At 55.9% G+C, this 17905-nt stretch overlaps 2 protein-coding genes across 4 annotated transcripts in view; one reads left to right on the top strand and one right to left on the bottom strand.

The window, feature by feature from the left end:
- The window catches only part of PC (pyruvate carboxylase), a 73883-nt gene extending 69002 nt beyond the window's left edge, over window positions 1-4881 (bottom strand). The window contains exons 1-3 of one of the 3 annotated variants that reach the window (XM_054697447.1): window positions 4844-4862; window positions 1643-1946; window positions 369-407 (exon numbers count right to left, since the gene is read on the bottom strand). The gene's annotated coding sequence lies outside the window, so the exon portion shown is untranslated. Of the gene's footprint in view, window positions 1-368; window positions 408-1642; window positions 2047-4843 lie in introns of those variants that run through there. The other 2 variants (XM_037517486.2, XM_054697448.1) reach the window with 2 other exon arrangements.
- Window positions 4882-15111: 10230 nt separating this feature from the next.
- On the top strand, window positions 15112-15939 carry CUNH11orf86 (chromosome unknown C11orf86 homolog). The gene is made up of 2 exons (XM_037515686.1): window positions 15112-15363; window positions 15841-15939. The coding sequence occupies exons 1-2, from the start codon at window positions 15112-15114 to the stop codon at window positions 15937-15939; spliced, it is 351 nt and encodes a 116-aa protein (XP_037371583.1).
- The last annotated feature ends 1966 nt before the right edge of the window (window positions 15940-17905 follow it).

Genomic DNA, 17905 nt, shown 5'->3' with positions numbered 1-17905 from the left:
CCTCAGCACCCAGTGCCCACTCGCCGTGTCTCCACAGGGGCCTTCTCAGAGGCTGTCTAACCCAGAGATGTTCCCTGAGCTCCTGAGGAGCCTTGCCACTGCCCCCTGACCAGCATCCCATGCCACACCCTTCCAGAAAGCAAGGCCTCCTGCTGAGGCTGGCTAGCCACCAACCCAGGCCAGCAGGAAGCCAGATACCACTTTCCTGTGAAAACCAAGAGACAGATGAGGATGGCTGATACTTTCCAGAGCCTCTGAACGTGGCCTTTCTCTTACTGAGCTTGATGAGTGACGTGTGGGGACGGCCACCACTGGCGTTGCCAAAAGAGACCCATGCAGCACCCCCAGTGATTTAGGCGCAGACTTACCCTGGGTGCTCCTGTCAGCTCTCAGAAGGCAGGTGTGACCTAAAGTCAAAGAAGAAAGCAGTGTTATCCTCAAGTCTCCCGGCACGCCCCAGAGAACCTAGGGTGGCAAGAATTCAGAGGACTGTGGCTTTGCTTCTCTGGGGAGGTGGGGGGCATGGGACCCCAGGGGAAGATAAGGCTGAAAGCCTGGGTGCCACCTGTAGCACTGCCACTGCTCCCTAGCCAGGCAAAGCTGGGAACACAGCCTCTGCCTCAGGTTCCAGGAGCGCCCAATGAGGTGGCTCACACAAGGCACTGGCACCGTGGCTGGCATCAGGGCACATTCAGATTAGCCCACGTGTTTAGTAAGAAGCATTTAAAGTACAGCCCTTTTCTGGCACCTACTGGGACACCAGAAGGTCAAGCAGCTTTGATTGCTTTATCTGAAGTGTTTTCCTGCCCTCTTCCGTGCTGCCCCAGCCCCACGTTCTCTGCCGAGCTCCCACCTCTCTATTCTCCAACGCGGGCTCCCATCTCACTGCATAAGGTGACACGGATGGAGACCTGTCCCATGGGCCCTGAGAGCTGATGTGTCTTTTTCCCTGACTCTTTCCTTCCTTCCTTCCGACTCCCCCCGGGCCCACAGGGGCACGGGACTGTGTGTTCACAGGGGCTTGTTTTCCCAGGCCGCACCTGTTGGTCAGCTGTAGCCACTGGTCACTAAGCAGCAGATTCAGCCCATCAAATGGACTGGATCCAGGTGGCGAGAAAACCAGTTGCCTTGGTAGATTATGTCAAGACTGAAAATGAATGTTTGGGGCATTCAATAAAATATTTATTAAGCATACCTGTGGCATCAGGCACCAGGCCAGAAGGCACAGGCTCTGCCGCCAAAGTGCCAAAAAGCAAGTTGTGAGGCCTCGATAACAGAAGTGGGCAACACGGGAGAGGGGCCCAAGCAGGGATCCTGAGCCCGGCGGCCGATGTTCCCCACTTGTGCAGAGGCGCTCACAGGACCTTTGCTGTAGGTTTGCTGTGATAATCAGTCCCCATGATACCTGCAGGGCTTCTCCCATATTTTGTCTGCCATGCCACAGGCAGAGCTCAGTAAAGGTCGGCATTTGTTTTTAATAACAAGGAATAGTTACTGTTTGTATCTATCTTGGCAAGGTGCCATGTGGGAATGCTTCAGTCTTGAAGATTAACTTAACCTTTTTTTTTTTTTTAAAGATTTATTTATTTATGCATACAAGAACTGGGATACAGGCCAGAGGTACGGGGGTGAGAGGACTCACCAGAGACAGAGCGGGGAGCAGAACAGGTAGATTGACTGAAATACACTGCTGAGGGGAGCAGTGGGGAGACAGGAGAGGTCTGCTTTGTCACGTAGGTAGCTGCAGATAGCTTCACAGCACTGTGCTTAACCCCTTGTGCCACCACGGAGGCCCCAGAAGACTTAGTCTTGACAGGACAAGATACGGGAGAAGCCCTGCAGAAACACTGGTTCCACCCGGATCAAGAGGGTCACCAGGAACATGAAGAGGCGTGTTTGTGGACTATAGAGGACAGCCTCGTGTGAGGGTGGAAGCAGAAGAGAACCTGTGGGATCAAATGGAAGAGAAAGCCCCACAGTGGGGTTACCTCTCTCTACTCAATAGGAGGAACTGGTTTCTGCTTTTCAGCATTGCCCCATCCTCCACCAGCAGGCCCCGCTACTTTGGCAAAAGCTGGGCAAAGTACCCACAGCTGAAGCTGGAGGCAGCGAAGAGGAGGTGAAGGGATGGCAATCCGTCAGAAGTGCCAGAGTGAGCAGGTAAAAGGCCCCTTTCTTCAAAGAAAGTCCAGATGAGAAGCTAACCCCAAACAGGCACCCCTTCTGGATGGGGGGAGCAGAGGCCTGCTCAAAAGAGGGTCAGATGCTATGTGGAGGCAGCTAATGAGAAGGCCCCCACTCATCCTCCAGGACAAAGTTTACCTGAGTGAAGCCATCCTGAGCCTGCAGAAGAGAGATCTGGACAGTCAGGGCCTGCCCAGTGGTACTGACATATCCCTGCACCCCCACACGTGACTCATTTCTGGGCTCCCCAACTTCCACCATTCCCTCCTCACCGCTCTTTGAGCCACTTTCTACTAATTCATCCAAAACATTCGACAAGGCACCTACAGGGTGCATGAGGTATGGCTGAGGACAAGGAAGAGGAAGTTCAGCGGAGGCCACAAATCAGGGCAAACCACACACCAAGGCTGGGGAGAGGAGTAAAGGAATGGGATATAGGGGCACAGGGAATGGGATCTGGAATGAGACCTGGGCCTGAGGCCCCCGCACTGCGAGGTCCCCGAGCCTCAGTGCGCAGTGACAGGAGGACCAAGCCCAGCACCTGGGGTCCAGGAGTTTTGGACGTGGGACAAGGTAACAGCAAGGGCAGAAAAAGGGCAGCCGCCTATGTTGGCACATCCACCAAGGGCAGCAGCCTCCTGGGCAAACCTCCCTCAGGGTGTCCTAGAGGTGAGAACTGGCACAGACTGGGGTCATTCAAGCTGGAGCAGGCTTCAGTAGCAAACAATAGGGAGACAGACATGGCGGGGACTTGGCTAAATTGTGGAAACATTGGGTGGCAGCTTAATACAGCTCAGCAGATAGATCCTGAGGAACAACAGCAAAGCCCCTTCCTTCAGGGCAAGGCAGGGCAGGGCAGGGCAGGGCAGGGCAAGGCAGGGCAGGGCAGGGCAGGGCAGGGCTGGGCAACGACTAAGAAACACCGATGCCTGCTCTCAGGTTTGCTTACTAGAAAGGAACAGGTACAGCCGAAGCCCGGGCCTAAGCCGGGCCCTCAGAGCCCAAGCAAGCACTCAGCTTAGGCCCAACGCTGACCTCTCTGCACCTGGACAAAGCACCTCTTCACAGCGCCCAACCACACGCTCTCGCTCAACTGGAGAAAGGTATTTCCTCCACATTCTCCTTCCACCATCCTCAGCCTTCCTCTTGCAGCTTCTGGTTGCTTAAAAGTCACCTTTCCTCCAAAATGAAACCTGGGCAGCTCAAATCCAGTCATGAATTCTGCGCCAGAATCAAAAGAGGCTCAGGTCTCACCTCCTCCATGCAGCCTTCCTTGTCCATTCCCACCCATCCCTTTACTCCTCTCCCCAGTCTCAGTGTGTGGTTTGCCCTGATTTGTGGGTCTCGGAGGAACTTCCTCTTTCTTGTCCTCGGGCTGCACCTCACCTGCAAGACTCAGGCTTCAACAAACATCCTCAACTAACTTGCAGCTTAGGTTTTGTTTGTTTCTTTCTCCCCCAATCAAGTTGTAGAGGGCAGGGATTAATCTCATCTCCCTTAGTCTGGGGCTCCGAACAATGCAGGTGTGCAAGAGTTCATGCGCTATGAACGAAAAGAAGGCAAACAGGAGTGAACAGAAATGCCCAGCGCATCCGCCCCCAGCACCAATATTTGCATCACACACAGGGGAAGGGCGACTTGGGGAAGCCTGGGCTGCTGGCTGCAGCCACAGGAAAGGCACATAGGAAAAACTAGTTGTGACCTGGTAATTCTCAGCACTTCTCTGAGCCTCAGTTTTCTCAGCTGCAGAACGGGGTTGAGCCGTGGTCTCCAGGAAGCATCAGATACGCAGAATTTTAAGAATTTCCAAGCTGCCAGGGGCCTAGGGCCCTGGTGTAAGCGCAGCATTCATGAAGTGAGGAAAGAGCTCCCCAGAGCTGAAACGACTTGCTCTAAGTACACAAAGCACGTTGTACTCGGAGGAACCTGAATGGCAGGTCCTCATTGCCAGGGCTGCTGCCTCCGTGCCCAGGAGGCCACTTCCCGGACGGCCCCGGGCCAAGTACACTTTGTAAGTTGCTGAAAGTCTCAGAAATAACGGGCTGCGCGCGGCCCCACCTCCTCGACGGCAGCCTCGGGCGAATCACGGCTTCTGGCGCCTCCAGCTTCCTCGTCTGAACTGAGCGCCAGGAGCCGCGCAGGAGCGCGCGGCAGGAGGCGCGCAGGCTCCGGGGTTGCGGGAACCCCCCGCCCCCCTCGCCGCGGCTTCCTTCGGGGCCACATCCAGCAGGATGGGGGGACCCGGGCTCCAGGACCGCGCGCCGGGCACCCGCGGGCTCCGCGCGTCAGTTTCTCCGTCTGCAAAATGGGCCCGAGCGCGGGCCCGGCCGGCGGGGCGCGGGGCGCGGGGCGGGCAGGCCCGGCGGCGTCTCCGCGGGAGCGCGCCGGGGGCCGGGGTCGAGCCGAGGGGCCGAGGGGGCGGGTCCGCGCCGGCCGCGCCCCGGGGAGGGGGAGGGGGGCGGGGAGGGGCGGCGCACGTCGCGTCGTGTCGTGTCGCGTCGCGCACTCCCGCCGTCGCCGCAGCCGTCACTCGTGGAGCCCGCGCCGCCCAGGCGCGCGCGACCCTTACATAAGCGCCCCCCGCGGCGGCGCCGGCGCACGCCCACCCACCCCGGCCCGCCGCGAGGAGCGGAAGGTGCGCAGCGCCGCCGGCACTCACCTCCGCGCCGCCGCCGCGAGTCGTCGCCGCCGCCTGCCTCCACGGCCGCTGCCTCCGCTGACAGGGAACAGCTGCGGTCTCCGCGCAACCGAACTTGCTGCAGCCCGGGCCCCGCCTCGCGGACTTCCTATTGGCTCAAGCAGCCCAACCCCTCCTGCTATTGAGCGGCGTCGCCCGTCACTCACCGCGCCCCCGCTCGGGGCTCCGCCCCACGCCCGCCTGCCCGTCACGTTTAAGCCTTGGCGCCCCACGTCGGCCCCGCCCCACGCACCCCCGGCGGGCCTCTGGATTGGTGGCTGGGCTGCGAGAGCCCGCCCCTCGCGCCCCACCGCCTACTCCCGGGGCTACAGAGCCCCACGTGGGCTGCCCGGCCGGGACCGCGGCCTGCGATTGGCCGAACTGGCCCGGCTCCGGCGCGCCGTGATTGGCTGTCGGCGGGGGTGGGGACGTGCGATTCATTCACCTGAGTCGCACGTGTCTCCCAGAGCCGCTGGCACAACAAGATCTCCTGGGGGCTCGGGGATGCCGCCGGACGCGCGGACGGGTGCGTGGAGAGGAGGTCGCAGGGGAAGCGCTTGCAGAGGGCAGGAGGAAGGAGATGACGCTGGTGCCACACGGATTTACGTGGCTGTGTCCTTCAGCAGCTGCGGGGGCGGGTGGCGGTGGGCAGAAGTCCAGCTCCGTGTGACCTTGGGCGAGCAGCCGTACCTCTCTGAGCCTCAGTTTCTGAATCTGCAAATCGAGGTCACTCTGAACCTAGGAGGTTTAGAGGGCTTGGTTGAATGGAAAGCTTCATGCACTGGGCTCTGTGTCAGGCCGCTGATGGGAGTTACCGATACCAACCAAAGTTTCTCCCTTCCAGGGAGATAAATAAAACATACAGTAGAGGGCCTCCCCGGTGGCGCAGCGGTTGAGCGCTGGGTTGCGAAGCTGCCCGCGGCCTCTGCGATGCCGGTTCGATCCCCGGCTGCTCCCCGGCCACCGGAGGAGGGTCAGGGTCCCACATGGTGCGCAGACCTCTCCTGCCACCCGCTGCTCCCCTCAGCAGTGTACTTCAGTCCTTCTGCCTGCTCTGCTCCCCGCTCTGGCTCTGGTGAATTCTCTCACCCTCCCACGCTTCTGACTGTACCCAGTGCATGTATAAACAAAACAAACAAATAAAATAAAATAAAAATAAAATAAAATAAAAAAAAAAACATACAGTAGATAAATAAAACATACAGTACATCAGGGCATGCAGAAAAAATATCCTGCTTCCAGACAATGGGGAAGATCAAGGATTATGAGGACAGCTTGTTAACTACAAGTTACTTATTGAGGGTGGGAGACAGAATACAACTCCCTTCTCTCCTCTGACTGTTGTGTCTGTTGTTTATCTCTCCAGCTTCCTTCCTCGTATCTAGCTAAACTCCAATGTGGGTCAATCTGACACAGTTATTTTAGTAGTAAGACAAGGATTCAAGTTCCGATTCTCCAGATTATGCATTCATTCAAACTCCTCTTGAGCACCCACGGTGAGCCTGCTGCCATGCCAGGGACACGGTGAAAATAATTGCCCCTGCCATGGGGTCATACAGCTAGCCTTCTCTTGGCCATCCAAGTCTAAGGACTTTTCATACCTTCCAATTTTATGCAGGAAAGAGAGCTGTGTGGCCTTGGGCAGGTCCTTTCCTGCTCTGGACTGAATTTCCTCATAAAAAGGGCGTGATGGACTCTGTGCTGGTCATTTACTTATTATCTCTATAAGTACATGTTATATATACAGGCATATAATTTATCTAGTGCAAGGTGTGCTAGGATATAAGTCACCTCTCCATCCAAGCTCCACCCTCAGGTCAGCTTCCCAGCACTTCCCGCCTAAATCTCATCTCCCCTTCTCTGCACCAGTAAGACTTGAGGAACACTTGGACATGTGTTCTTCAGAAAAGTCAAGGCCCTGTTCTAGGACTGGCCACACTGCAGTGGCCATGTCTTCCCAGTCCCAGCTGGCTCCTGTAAACTCCTGAGTCTAGAACAGAGGGCAGGGGCTCCACCCAACTTCAGGTGACACCCACATCAACACCACCAGGTAGAGATCTGATTGAGAACTGATTGAGAAACAACTGATTGAGAACTACAAATGAACTGCTATGAAAGAAGTATGGGTTTGAGCAGTTAGTTCAGGCATATGCACTGTCTAGTTCAACGTGCACTAGGTTACGAGACGCCTCTCAATCCAAGCTCTACCCTCATGTCGGCTTCCCAGCAGGACAATACTGGGAGGGCTATTCTGCCCTTGACAGGCGTAACAGCCGGGGCAAAAGTCTAGGTGCCAAATCTAATGTGGTTAGAAAAAAAAAATTTCTCAGTGTGGGCTTCTGTACAGAATCTCCTTGGAACAGGGTACATGTGGGAAATAGATTCTTGAACCCCATTGAGAGAATTTAAGACCACGAGAGCTGGGCCAAGGCAGTGGGAAACCCCTCACCTCCTCCCCTGTCCTTGGGATGTACGGTCCACTTGACTTCCCAGCACTAGAAACTGCCCCAAGGACATAGCCTTGAGATAATAACGTGTTGATGAGACATCTGGATATCAGAGACTGAACGCCTCTTATAAACTTTTAAGATTTTTTTTAAAGATTTATTTATTTATGCATACAAGAGCTGGGGTACAGGCCAGTGATGCAGGGGGTGAGAGGATTTACCAGAGACAGAGTGGGGGAAAGAACAGGCAGACTGACTGGAATACACTGCTGAGGGGAGCAGCGAGCGAGTCGGGAGAGGTCCGCTGCACCATGTGGGTAGCTCCCTGGCCGGGGATTGAGCTTGTGCTGCAGTGGCTGCACATAGCTTCAGAGGTTGTGTCTTAATCCCTTGCACCACTAGGGAGGCCATTTTAAGATATGGAGGGCAGGTGTCAAGATCTGTTCACTCTTGCAGCTGCTCAAGACAAGCCCATTAAATAAGTTCCCTTGCTCATTAAAATTGCCACCAACAATCCAGAGTGGTCTACCCCTTCCATCTCTCCTTGCGCTTCATGTAGGGGGGCCAGTTTGCTAATGAACAGTCAGCCAGTCAGTCAGTTAGTTTAACAAACCTCAATAGATTTTTGAGGCTTGGGAAACTTGGCTGAGTTCCTAGGAAGCTGCAGAAGGTGAGGTGGGACAGGTAGGCTGGGAGCTGCCTGGGAAGGATTGGGAGTCTAATCTAGCAGGGGCTTGAGAACATGGGCAGTGGAGCCGTCTTGGGAAAAAAATGGTCCAAGTATCAGAGGAGCAGTGAGGAGCCAACACAGAGGCAGTAAATGATGTACTGGACCAATTCCACCCCCACCTCCACACCTATGAGATCTCAGATGAGGAGGACTACAACTCCCAGCATGCTGAGAACCCGACTTCCTGAATGGGGGTGGCTGGGAATTAGCCCCCGAGTTAAGCAGCCATACTGGGCTAAAAACAGAACACGGGCATATCTTCTCTTTTTTTGCTTTTCTAGCTTCAATTTGCACTTTGGAGCCTCAGTTCAGACTGCATAGCTACTAGGACATGTTGGCCAATTAATCTTTCTTCCTCTTTTTTTTTTTTTAATTTCACTCTGTGTGCAGGTCTGCTTTTGGGTCTTGTCCTAAGTTCATAGGTATGCAGGTGAGGACTCCACAACCCAGGTCACCCCTTTCCCCCAGAGGTTGCCCTGTCACACAGGGCCAGCTGTGGGGCAGCCCAGGGGCTCCTTTAGGCTGAGAGTACACCTGCCCTATTGCTTCTAGTATCTCTCACTTTCTGGGAAGTGCTTGGGTTTTGTTTATCTTCTGTACTGCTACCTGCTCCTTATGCTTGAATGTCGCCCCCTACAGGAGTTGAGCTTGACACGTGGTAGGTGATTCAAAGTTGGCAGAAGAGGGGATGGGGTCATCAGTCCAGATATAGTGATTAAAACTACAGCGTGAATAGGACAGCCCTGCGGCCAAGGAAAGGAGAGAGAAGTACAGAAGCTGCCACACTTCCGGGAAGGTTAAAGAGAGGCAGGGATGCATGAAACACATCCTGAGGCCAGACCCAGGCCAGGAAGGAGGGTGGCGTGGTGGGAGATTCATTCACCCTACAGCCAGTCCAGCGCAATAGAGATGCTGTAAAAAGGAACCACGATCCCTGTCTCCAAGCTGCTCTTGGGCCAGTGAGGGACTGAGACCTGTTTTTAAAAAAAGAGAGAAAAGCAAAGCAAAGAAACAGGCCTCAAATTGAATAGCTCATGCCAAGCCCCACCAGAGACAAACACCTAACCTAACTGCACTTTCAGTCTCTCCCAAAAGTGGAAGCTTTATTTCTTAAGTTTTTCCGTCATCATCCCTCATACTCCTTTAGAACTTTTCTTCCACCCCCTCCCTCTTAGCCTCAGAAACCTCATTTCATTTATTAGTGTCCACTAGTGTTTCTAAGCATTTTGCTTTGTCAAAAAATCTGCTATGTCAACACCCAGTGTTTGTCTTCATCATTCTTTTTTTCTTTCTGTTTGTTTTCAAATTATTAATTAATTTTTTTGTTGTCTTCATCCTTCTGACTTGCTTTACCATACACCTTTTCCTCAAGCTCCTTCCACGTTGCTGTAAGGGCAACATTTTTCATCTTTCTTTATGGCCAAATAGAATGCCACAGCTTCCTAATCCAATCTTCTGCAGGGGAAGCTTAGGTTTCAAAAGTGAAATTTTAAACCAATCAGTTTAAAATCCCCTCTGGGCCCTGCAGAAGTCATCTGCTTAAAGACCCCCCACTTCCTTGGGGAAGGGGCTTTTCCTGAGGTCCTCCCCTTTCTGCCCTGCCCTCTTTCTCACCGTGGAAACCTTCCCTTTGGCACAACCTTTTGCCTCAGGCTTTCTGCTTGCTGGTCAGGAAGCTGCCCATCAGGAGGAGTTTAATAAGGCCAGAAGAGCTTTACATTTAGTTAGAATAATTTTGTTTTCTGATAGTTCTCAAAACACTAAATTTCAAAGCAGTGTGGTGCTGTGTTAGAGATAATGACAGACTGCTCTGGGAGTCCAAAAATAGGTCCTCTAGGCCAAGTAAAGGGTCTTGGTAGGCTTCCTGGAGGAAGCAATGCCTGGGCCAAGTTAACAGAGAAAGAGAGAGAGAGAGAGAGACAAACAGACAGACAGACAGACAGACACAGAAAGAGATAGATGGCCTGCTCAGACCAGGCCTCCCCGAGATCCTCACAGCTGGCCTTGGCCTTCCCACTCCAGCACACAGATTGTTTGGAGCTCAGGTCGACCAAGCCCTGGAAGCTAAGGAGCAGCTCTCATCCTTCCCCTAAGACACAATTGCCACTCGTGTGAAGAATGAAGAATGAAGATTGGCGGCTTCTGCGGGGATTCTGTGGTCGCATCTTCTCTATCTGAGAAACCTCTCTATGTTTGTAAACAGGAAGTCACGTTGTTCTCTCCCTGGTCCACAAAATCAACCAGAAGGCAGAGCTGAAGCCCCTTCTCAGTCCTGTGGGGTCTTGGAAGGCCAGAACTGGAGGGCCTTGCGCGAGCCCTGAGGGTTTGCCAGGAACCATCTAGACAGCTCCCTATCCCGCATGACAAAGCAAGTCACCTTTTGTTTTTATGAACTGAATTCTGGCGGCAGTTGCCTGGATAGCCTGCTGGTGAGAACCCAGGGTTGAACCCACAATGGTGGGAGACAGGACAGGGCTCCAGGTCGCGGGGAGCACGCCAGTGCCTGAAACAAAGGCTACAACGGTCCTTTCCACAGGCTGGTGATGTCTATTCTTCCAAACAGCACAAAACTCTCAGGGGGCATTGTGAGGTGGGGGTGTGGTTCACAAGTAGCTCTTCTGCTGGACCCCAGGTCCTCAAGGGGTCCAGTACATTCCACCCTGGTCCTCCGGGTGACTCCCCGCCATACACACACACAGTGGAGTGGCTGCCAGGCCATGCTGCACCTGAGGTGAAGAGGTGGGGTCAACCTGGAGAGAAGCCCCTATTGCTGGTCCAGCCAGGAGCATTTGTGCAGTGTGCCGACCCTGCAACTGTGCCCTGGCTGTAGCCATCTGAGGACAGTGCTTGAGCTAGGAGGAAACTAAATCACAATGCTTCCCTCACTGTGGTCGCAGGCTCCATTGGCACCAGAGCCTCCCACCCCCAGCAGCTTATTGGCACCAGAGCCTCCCACCCCCAGCAGCTTGCCTGACTTCGTCCTCCTACTCCAGTCATTCAATTTGGAGAGTTCCGCTGGGCCCATCCCATCTTGGCATCTCTGCAAGACGGTCAGAACTGTCTCCTTGCTCTGGGGGCCCAGACCTTCTGCAGATCCGTACCAAGGCCACTGCCACGGTGGAGACGGAGGAGGAGAAAGAAGCATCCTCCCCACCCTGAGCCACAGCTCTTTGGTCTCCCAAAACCCCCAGACAGGACTGCGGCCCAGTTGGAGGTATGGACGTGAGACTTGAAAAATGGAAATGGCTTTTCACTGGATCACGTAGACAGTCAGGGACACAGGCCCCTGAGCCACGTTCTCTCTGCTCCTCCCACTTTCTGGGAGCAAAGAGAAGGCTAGAATGCACATTTCAAAGACGGGACTTCGGTTTGACATTTGAGTCCTAAGAGTGCAGTCTTCAGAGTCCGAGGGGCTTTGAGCAATTACGCTGCCAAGATTTCCCACCAGATACAGACTCTCTGCGATCTGATGGCGGCAACAGACAGCTTCTCACGCCCCAGTTGGTCTTCTTATGTAAATGACTTGCCAGGGTGCCCAGCCACTGGTGTTTCTTAACAAAGGAAATTCTAGGTGCCTGGCTAGACCCATCCCGCCCATTTTACAGATGAAAAAATGGACTAGTGGAAAGGCACAAGCCTGCCAGATTTGGAAAAATGCCAGAGGGCCTGCGCTTCCAGCTCTCCGGGCTGTACCCACGGAGGGCAACTTCTCTGTCTACAAACTGAGAGTAGCCCCCACTCCTCGAGGGCTGGCAGGACCTTCTACAGCACCTGGCCCGGAGGGAGCGCTCTCCCATTCTCTTCTGTTTGAAGACGCCTTCCTCTATGCTCATGAGAATCCCCCCATTTCCAGGAGCAGAAATTCCACCCTGCTCTCCTTGGCCTCACTCCTGGGAATCATCAAAACAAGATCTTGTCCAAACTGTAGATATGGTTAACATCACTGGCTCCCTAAGAAGCAGGAACATCTGGGCAGCTGCCCCAGTTGGGCAGCATTCCATAGATCTAAGCCTCACAACAAACTAGATGGCACCGACCATTTAAGTCTTAGAAGCACCCTAGGAAGCAGACACCAGGAACACAACCCCCACCGGCCCAGCATTTTAATCCTTCTAAAATGGAACTGCATCTTCCAACAAATGGGCAGGGAGTATCTTTCTTAACAGAGTTTAAAACTGATTCCCTCCCCGTTCATGCCATTTCAGATTTGACGAAATAATCCAGCATCCCCTTGTATAGCGGAGAAGCTGCAGGCATGTGAGATTAAACCATGCCTCAGTGCACACAGCGACCACAGGCAAGAACAGGGCTTTAAACTCAGCCTCCATGATGACCCCAACCACCCTATCTCCTGGGGTTCACACCCATGGACTCCCCCACCCTTGAGTGCAGGCTGAATCACCTTGAAGAATAGGGCAAAAGTGATGGGAGTCACTTCTAAGGCTGAGTTCCTAAAAGAGGGTGGCTTCTGCCTACCCGCCATCTTTCACTTGCTGGCTCCGAAGGAAGCCCCTCGGCCATGTGCCAATAGCCAGTAACCAACAAGAAACTGAGTCCTTGGGTCCAGCGATCCCCAAGGACCCATGTCCTGCCCACACCAAGCTTGGAAGTGGACCCCAGTCAACCCTGAGGTGACTGCAAGCCCTGATGGAAGCCTGCAAGGGACCCCAAGCCACAGGTCCCAGCTAAGCCAGGTCAGGCTCCCTGAACCCAGGAACAGCAAGGTCAAAGGGAGTGTTGCTTTGTCACTAAGTTTTTGGGTCTTTGTTACACAGTTATAAACAACGACCAGTCTCCCATATTTAAGCCAGAGTATTTGCTGCGTCATGTCCTAGATGATAAAGACATTGTCCCAGCCATCAAGGGACACCCAGTGGGTGGGGAAAGTCCACGAGTGCAATTGCTCCTGCTCCTGATGTGGGCACTGAGTGAGGGACTGGTCCCCTAACCCAGGCAGAAGGACCAGGGGAGGTTTCCAGGGGGAGGTGCCCTGAGCGGGGTCAGGTAAGGTAAGAACTCGCCGGGTGAAGAAGGCAGGAAGGCAACGTGGAGGATGGCAGAGGACACATGTTTCTCCTCGTCCTCCTCCATGGACTTGAGAAATTTCGAGAAGACATGCTTAGCCCGAGGGTATTTGACAGCTATAGGCTTGTGGCAAGAGAGTGAGTCACCCCAGTCATCTCAGAAGTGTGAGTCAGCAGGCTGGTCTGGGGCTTGGACTCCGGGGAGAGTGGGGATTTGAGCTGACTGTGCTGGGGGTGAGGGTGTTGAAGATTGTGTAATGGTTTTGTTGCTTTTTAACCAGGATCAGGGGTGTGGCCTGTATATTGGCTGTTAGGAGTGTGGGCAGGGTTAGAGTAAAGAGGCCTGGGTGTGATCTCCATCAGCCTCCGGACAGGCCCGGCCAGAGGGCAGACAGGCCTCTGCTCCGTGCTCCTCACCCTGGCGGACCGGGCTCCACTTGTTGGGAGCTGAGCCCGGAAGTAGTAAAGACCCTTTCTCCAAGGAAGGCCTAGCAACTCCCGGAGAGAAGAAAGCGAAGCCAGGCCTGGGGGAGCAGTGTAGGGTGAGCCAACAGTTGGGGCCAGCACTTCTTGACCCCAGCCTGGGTGCCCTGCACCATAGCCCTCAGAGCGGGCAGGCACCTGGCTTCCGGTCCACCTCTCACCTCTGCTACCCGCAGGGCGCCTGGTGGCTGAAGCACAGGCTTTAAAAAGTCTGTCTGGGTGCAGTCAGCTCTGCCACTTACTGGGCACGCCCTCCAGCCCGGTGCTTCATGTCTCGGGGCTTCAGTTTCCTGGTCTATAAAATGGGAAAAGCAACGTCCACCTTCCAGGACTAGTATGTGATATTTTGTTTGTTTTTACATGTAACATAAGTGGGTTATTCACAGTGGCGGCCATCCCCGAGGGCCAGGGTCGGCCCAGACACCATCCAGAACCCAGTGCTGAGCACGGTGCGAGCCTCTTGCTCTGACTCGACAAGGTGAGCGTGGCACCCTCGCCTGCCTCCAGAACCCTCCAGGGCTTCAGACCAACAGCAGAGTGGACAAGGGGCCTGCGGTCCCTTTCAGTCCTCAAATTCTAGGGTCTGGCCCAGCCCAAGGAACTTTCTCTTTCCCCAGTCTTGAAAGAAAGGGCTGCTGCCAGCCATCTGGCTTTCGTCATGGATGACTTTCGTGTATGATTCATCACGTTTGATTTTCATAACAACCCATTTCACAGATGAGGAGACTGACCAGCGGGTCTTGCCCAAGACAATGAATGCCACCCGCTCCATCTCACCCAGGGCTTGGGAGGCACGAGCTCATTTAATTGTCCCCACTCCCTAGCTATTCATCCCTGTTAGGACCCAGGAGATAGGTCGAGGGCCCCAGGACCACCGCTGCGGCGACTTCTGCAGGAGCAGCTGGGCCTCAGCGCCGAGCTCTTCATCAACTTCTGTGCTGGCAAATAAGGCGCAGGGTTGGGCCTGGAAAAAGTCCCAGTCTTGTTGAAAACTTGCAATTGTAGCGAAGTGTACACAAACAGAACATTTGCCATCCTAGCCAAGCTCACGTGCATGATTCAGGAGTGCACCCCACATTCACAGCAGGACCCGGACTCCAGACCTTCTGCATTTTGCAAGCTCCCAGCATCACAACAGTCGCCACTCCCCCGCCCCAGGCCCCTGGCAATCACCCCTCAGCTTTCTGTCTCTGAATGACTCTGTCCTGTTTCTTAAAAGTCTGTCTCTGTCCTACTGTTGGGCCATCTGCCCTCGATGTCACAGGACAAGCAGGGACAGGCAGGGCTGCGGGGGTCAAGGGAGGCTGTGGACTTCAGGGCTGGGGTGATCCGAGAAGGCTGCCTGGAGAAGGAGGAAGGGGCAAAGGAAAGGCCTAGAAGATGGGCAGCAGTGGTGAGAGTGACGCAGGGATGCTCAGCCTGCCCTTTGGTTTATGGCAGCCACCTCAGCAATGCCAACCTTTGCCCCCCCAAGTGAGTTCCGGTCAGATGGGTGGAGGCTCCAGGCCTTCTCAGAGGGCCACTGGCTTGCGGAGGGGCTGGGGCAGCCCAGCAGACTCCTGAACCATGGGGACCGGGCCGCGCAGCCAGTCCTTGCGAGGGCCACGGCCCTCCTACGGCAAGCTCCAGGAGCCCTGGGCGAGGCCCCCCGAGGGTCGGCTGCGCCGGTCACTGAGCCTCAGACAAGAGAAGTCCAAGTCCCCAGATGCAGCCCCAGACGGGCCAGACGCCCCTGGTCAGGAGAAACTGAGAGACACGGAACAGCTGATCCGAGCTCAGCGAGGAGGCAGCCGGAGGTGGCTGAAGCAGTACCGACAGGTTTGATGCAGGGTGGCCGGTGGGGGAGGGCCGCGGGGTGGGGGTGGGGCCACCAAGGGAAAACAAGCTAGAAGCCCGTCTGTTGGCAGGCTGGAGGGAGAGTGGTCCTTGCGCCAGAGCCCTGAGTCACTTGGGGTGTATGCCTTGTGCACTGGGGCGTCATGGGAGGTTTCAGAGAAGATGGTGATCTGGTCAGAGGGTCTCAGGGGACCCTCTGGCTGTGTGTCGATGAATGGATGTTGCTGGAGGGAGAAGATCAGCCTGCACAACCTCTCCAGGCTCACATCTTGAGCTCCCCTCCCCCAGAAAGGGATGAGCCGGCCTGATGGGGGGGCCTGGCCTCCAGCCTCCTCCCAGGGAGCCTGGGTGGCTCAGAGCAGAGCTTCTGCCTCTGGAGTCTACCACCACCGCGTGGCTGTAGGTGGAACAACACCCCCAGCCGTGGGTCCAGCTCCCCTCCACCCTGTCTTCCCGCAGGTAAGGAGAAGGTGGGAGAGCTTTGTCGCCAGCCTCCCCAGCGTGACCCTGAGTAGGCCGGCCTCCCCGGAGGAGCCCCCTCTGGCCACCACCTGCTAGAGATGCTGGAAGCCGCAGCAGGCCTGCTACACCTGGACTGACGCTTACCTTGCCTCTTCATGGCCCTCCGGACTGTGGGGGCAGGACTGCTCCCTCCTTCCTTATGGGACCTGCCTAGGCCTCTGCCCCAGATCACTCAAGGCCCTGTGGGTGCCCCCTCTGCTGTGGCCTCCACTGCAAGCCCCCCAGGGCTGAGAAGAAGGGGCTCAGTTCTGTCTTTTGTGTGGGTGGCATCCATAGGGTCTTTGAAACCTGCCCCAGAGTGGGGAGTGTTGATGTCCCTGACCCCGCACAAGAGCAGTCATACACCTCCAGGATGGAGCTTGGTGAAGCCAGACCCGTGGATGAGAGGCTCCCCCACATCACACATGGCCTGGCGCCGGCCCTGCTGCCCGCCCTTCTCCCCGCTGCTAGTGGGTGTGAGTCCCCCCGGGGCAAGGACCGCCTCTGCATGCCCCCCTCGCCCCCTCGTGGCCTCTGTGGCTGATGGCCCAGGCCCCTATGTTATTGCTTCAGTACTCACAACACCCCATGAAGGAAATGGGGAGCCTTCTCTTCCTGGGTGGCAGGAGAAACTGAGGACTATTGATTCAGCAACATGGGGCTGGGCCACAAGAATAAAGGTCGCTGAGATGAACTAATCAACTTGCCTAGTGACTAACTCGCCCCGGGTGTCCGCCCACCCCATGGAGGCAGGCTGGGCTGGGAGCCTCTCAGAATGGTGGGGTGGAGCCAGGGACAAGTCCCCCAAGAGAAGCCAGGAGGCTGGGTCTTTCCTGCCACTTCTCTTAGCCATAGAGCAGTGGCCACCTGCCAGCGCCTATGCCTGTGCTGACCTCAAACCAGTTTCAGGGGACCTGGCTCTCGCTGGTCCCACGCCTCTGTCCTCACCCCAGGAAGCAGGCCTCAGAGAGGGCCAAGGGCTCACCCAGGGCCACACAGGGGTACAGGCTCTGACCCCACGAAGCCTGAGCTCTTCGAGCGCCACAGAAAGACACCTTTGCCCAGCCAAGCATGGATCCTTGCAAGGACGGGGCCTGCCTGTCCTCTCCATGCCCTGGGACCGCAGAGGCCAGAGCCCAGGAAGTGTGGCACCCCCGCTGCCCGTCTGAGCTTCATTCTCTCCCCTGCTCAGCATCCTGACCACACCCACTTCTCTGCACAGGGTTCAGAGCAGCCAGCTCTGACCTTTCCACGTGACCTCTGTCCCGATGAGCTCACAGTTCTGCTGCAGAGGGAGAGGGACAGACAGACAGAGGGCTGACTGCTCCGCTATGGAGCAGACGGGAGTAAATGCTCAGCGGGCAATGTGGGGAGGCAGATGAAAGGGGCGGCTGGTTCTGGGGGTTGCCCTGGCCGTGGCAGGCAATCTTCCCTGCAGCCAGTGCTGAGTTTGAATGCTTGCTCCACCGCTTACTAGCTGGGCGACTCTGGGCAAGTCGCTTAGCCTCTCTGTGCCTTGGTTCCAATAAACATAGAGCGGTCCCAAGGAGAGGCGTGTAAAACCCCAGAGCAGCCAGCCCCTCAGTGCTTAGTAGCCAGCTGCAAAGTATTCTTCCATGTGATTCTGGCGTTGCCCTCCTCTGGGGAGGGGGGATGCTAATAATAGTCCCTGAATGGGGGCGTCTTGGAGCACAAGATGGGCCCAGGCACACGTGCGCTGAATTCTGGGCCAGCCCACGGGAGCACCCGTTCATGAGCGCCTGGGGAAGCCTGGCACTCGGAGCCTGGCGTGTCCTCAGCTCACCTCGGCTGGGCTGGGCCTTGGCAGGGCCTCGGGCATCCGGATCCAGGGAAGTGGGTACAACCGCAGGCCAGACAGCCACCCTGGCGGTGGCCTCTGCTTTAGTGCCATTGCGGGAATGGGTGTGGGAAGAAGCCTCGCCCCCGCTCCCTGCTGACCCCCCCTTGCAGGCCCCCCCACAGCAGGCCCAGGCTCCCTTCTCTGAGCCCCAGGCACTTGCAG

Source organism: Talpa occidentalis, unplaced genomic scaffold (genome assembly GCF_014898055.3).
Source record: "Talpa occidentalis isolate TD23 unplaced genomic scaffold, MPIMG_talOcc4v2.1 talOcc4.17, whole genome shotgun sequence".
Lineage (NCBI taxonomy): Eukaryota > Metazoa > Chordata > Mammalia > Eulipotyphla > Talpidae > Talpa > Talpa occidentalis.
This window is presented reverse-complemented; position numbering and strand designations above follow the sequence as displayed.

Coding starts and splice junctions, on each gene's coding strand:
- CUNH11orf86 (XM_037515686.1), top strand. CDS start 15,112: ATGGGGACCGGGCCGCGCAGCCAGTCCTTGCGAGGGCCACGGCCCTCC. Junction 15,364..15,840: donor GGCTGAAGCAGTACCGACAG/GTTTGATGCAGG, acceptor GTCTTCCCGCAG/GTAAGGAGAAGGTGGGAGAG.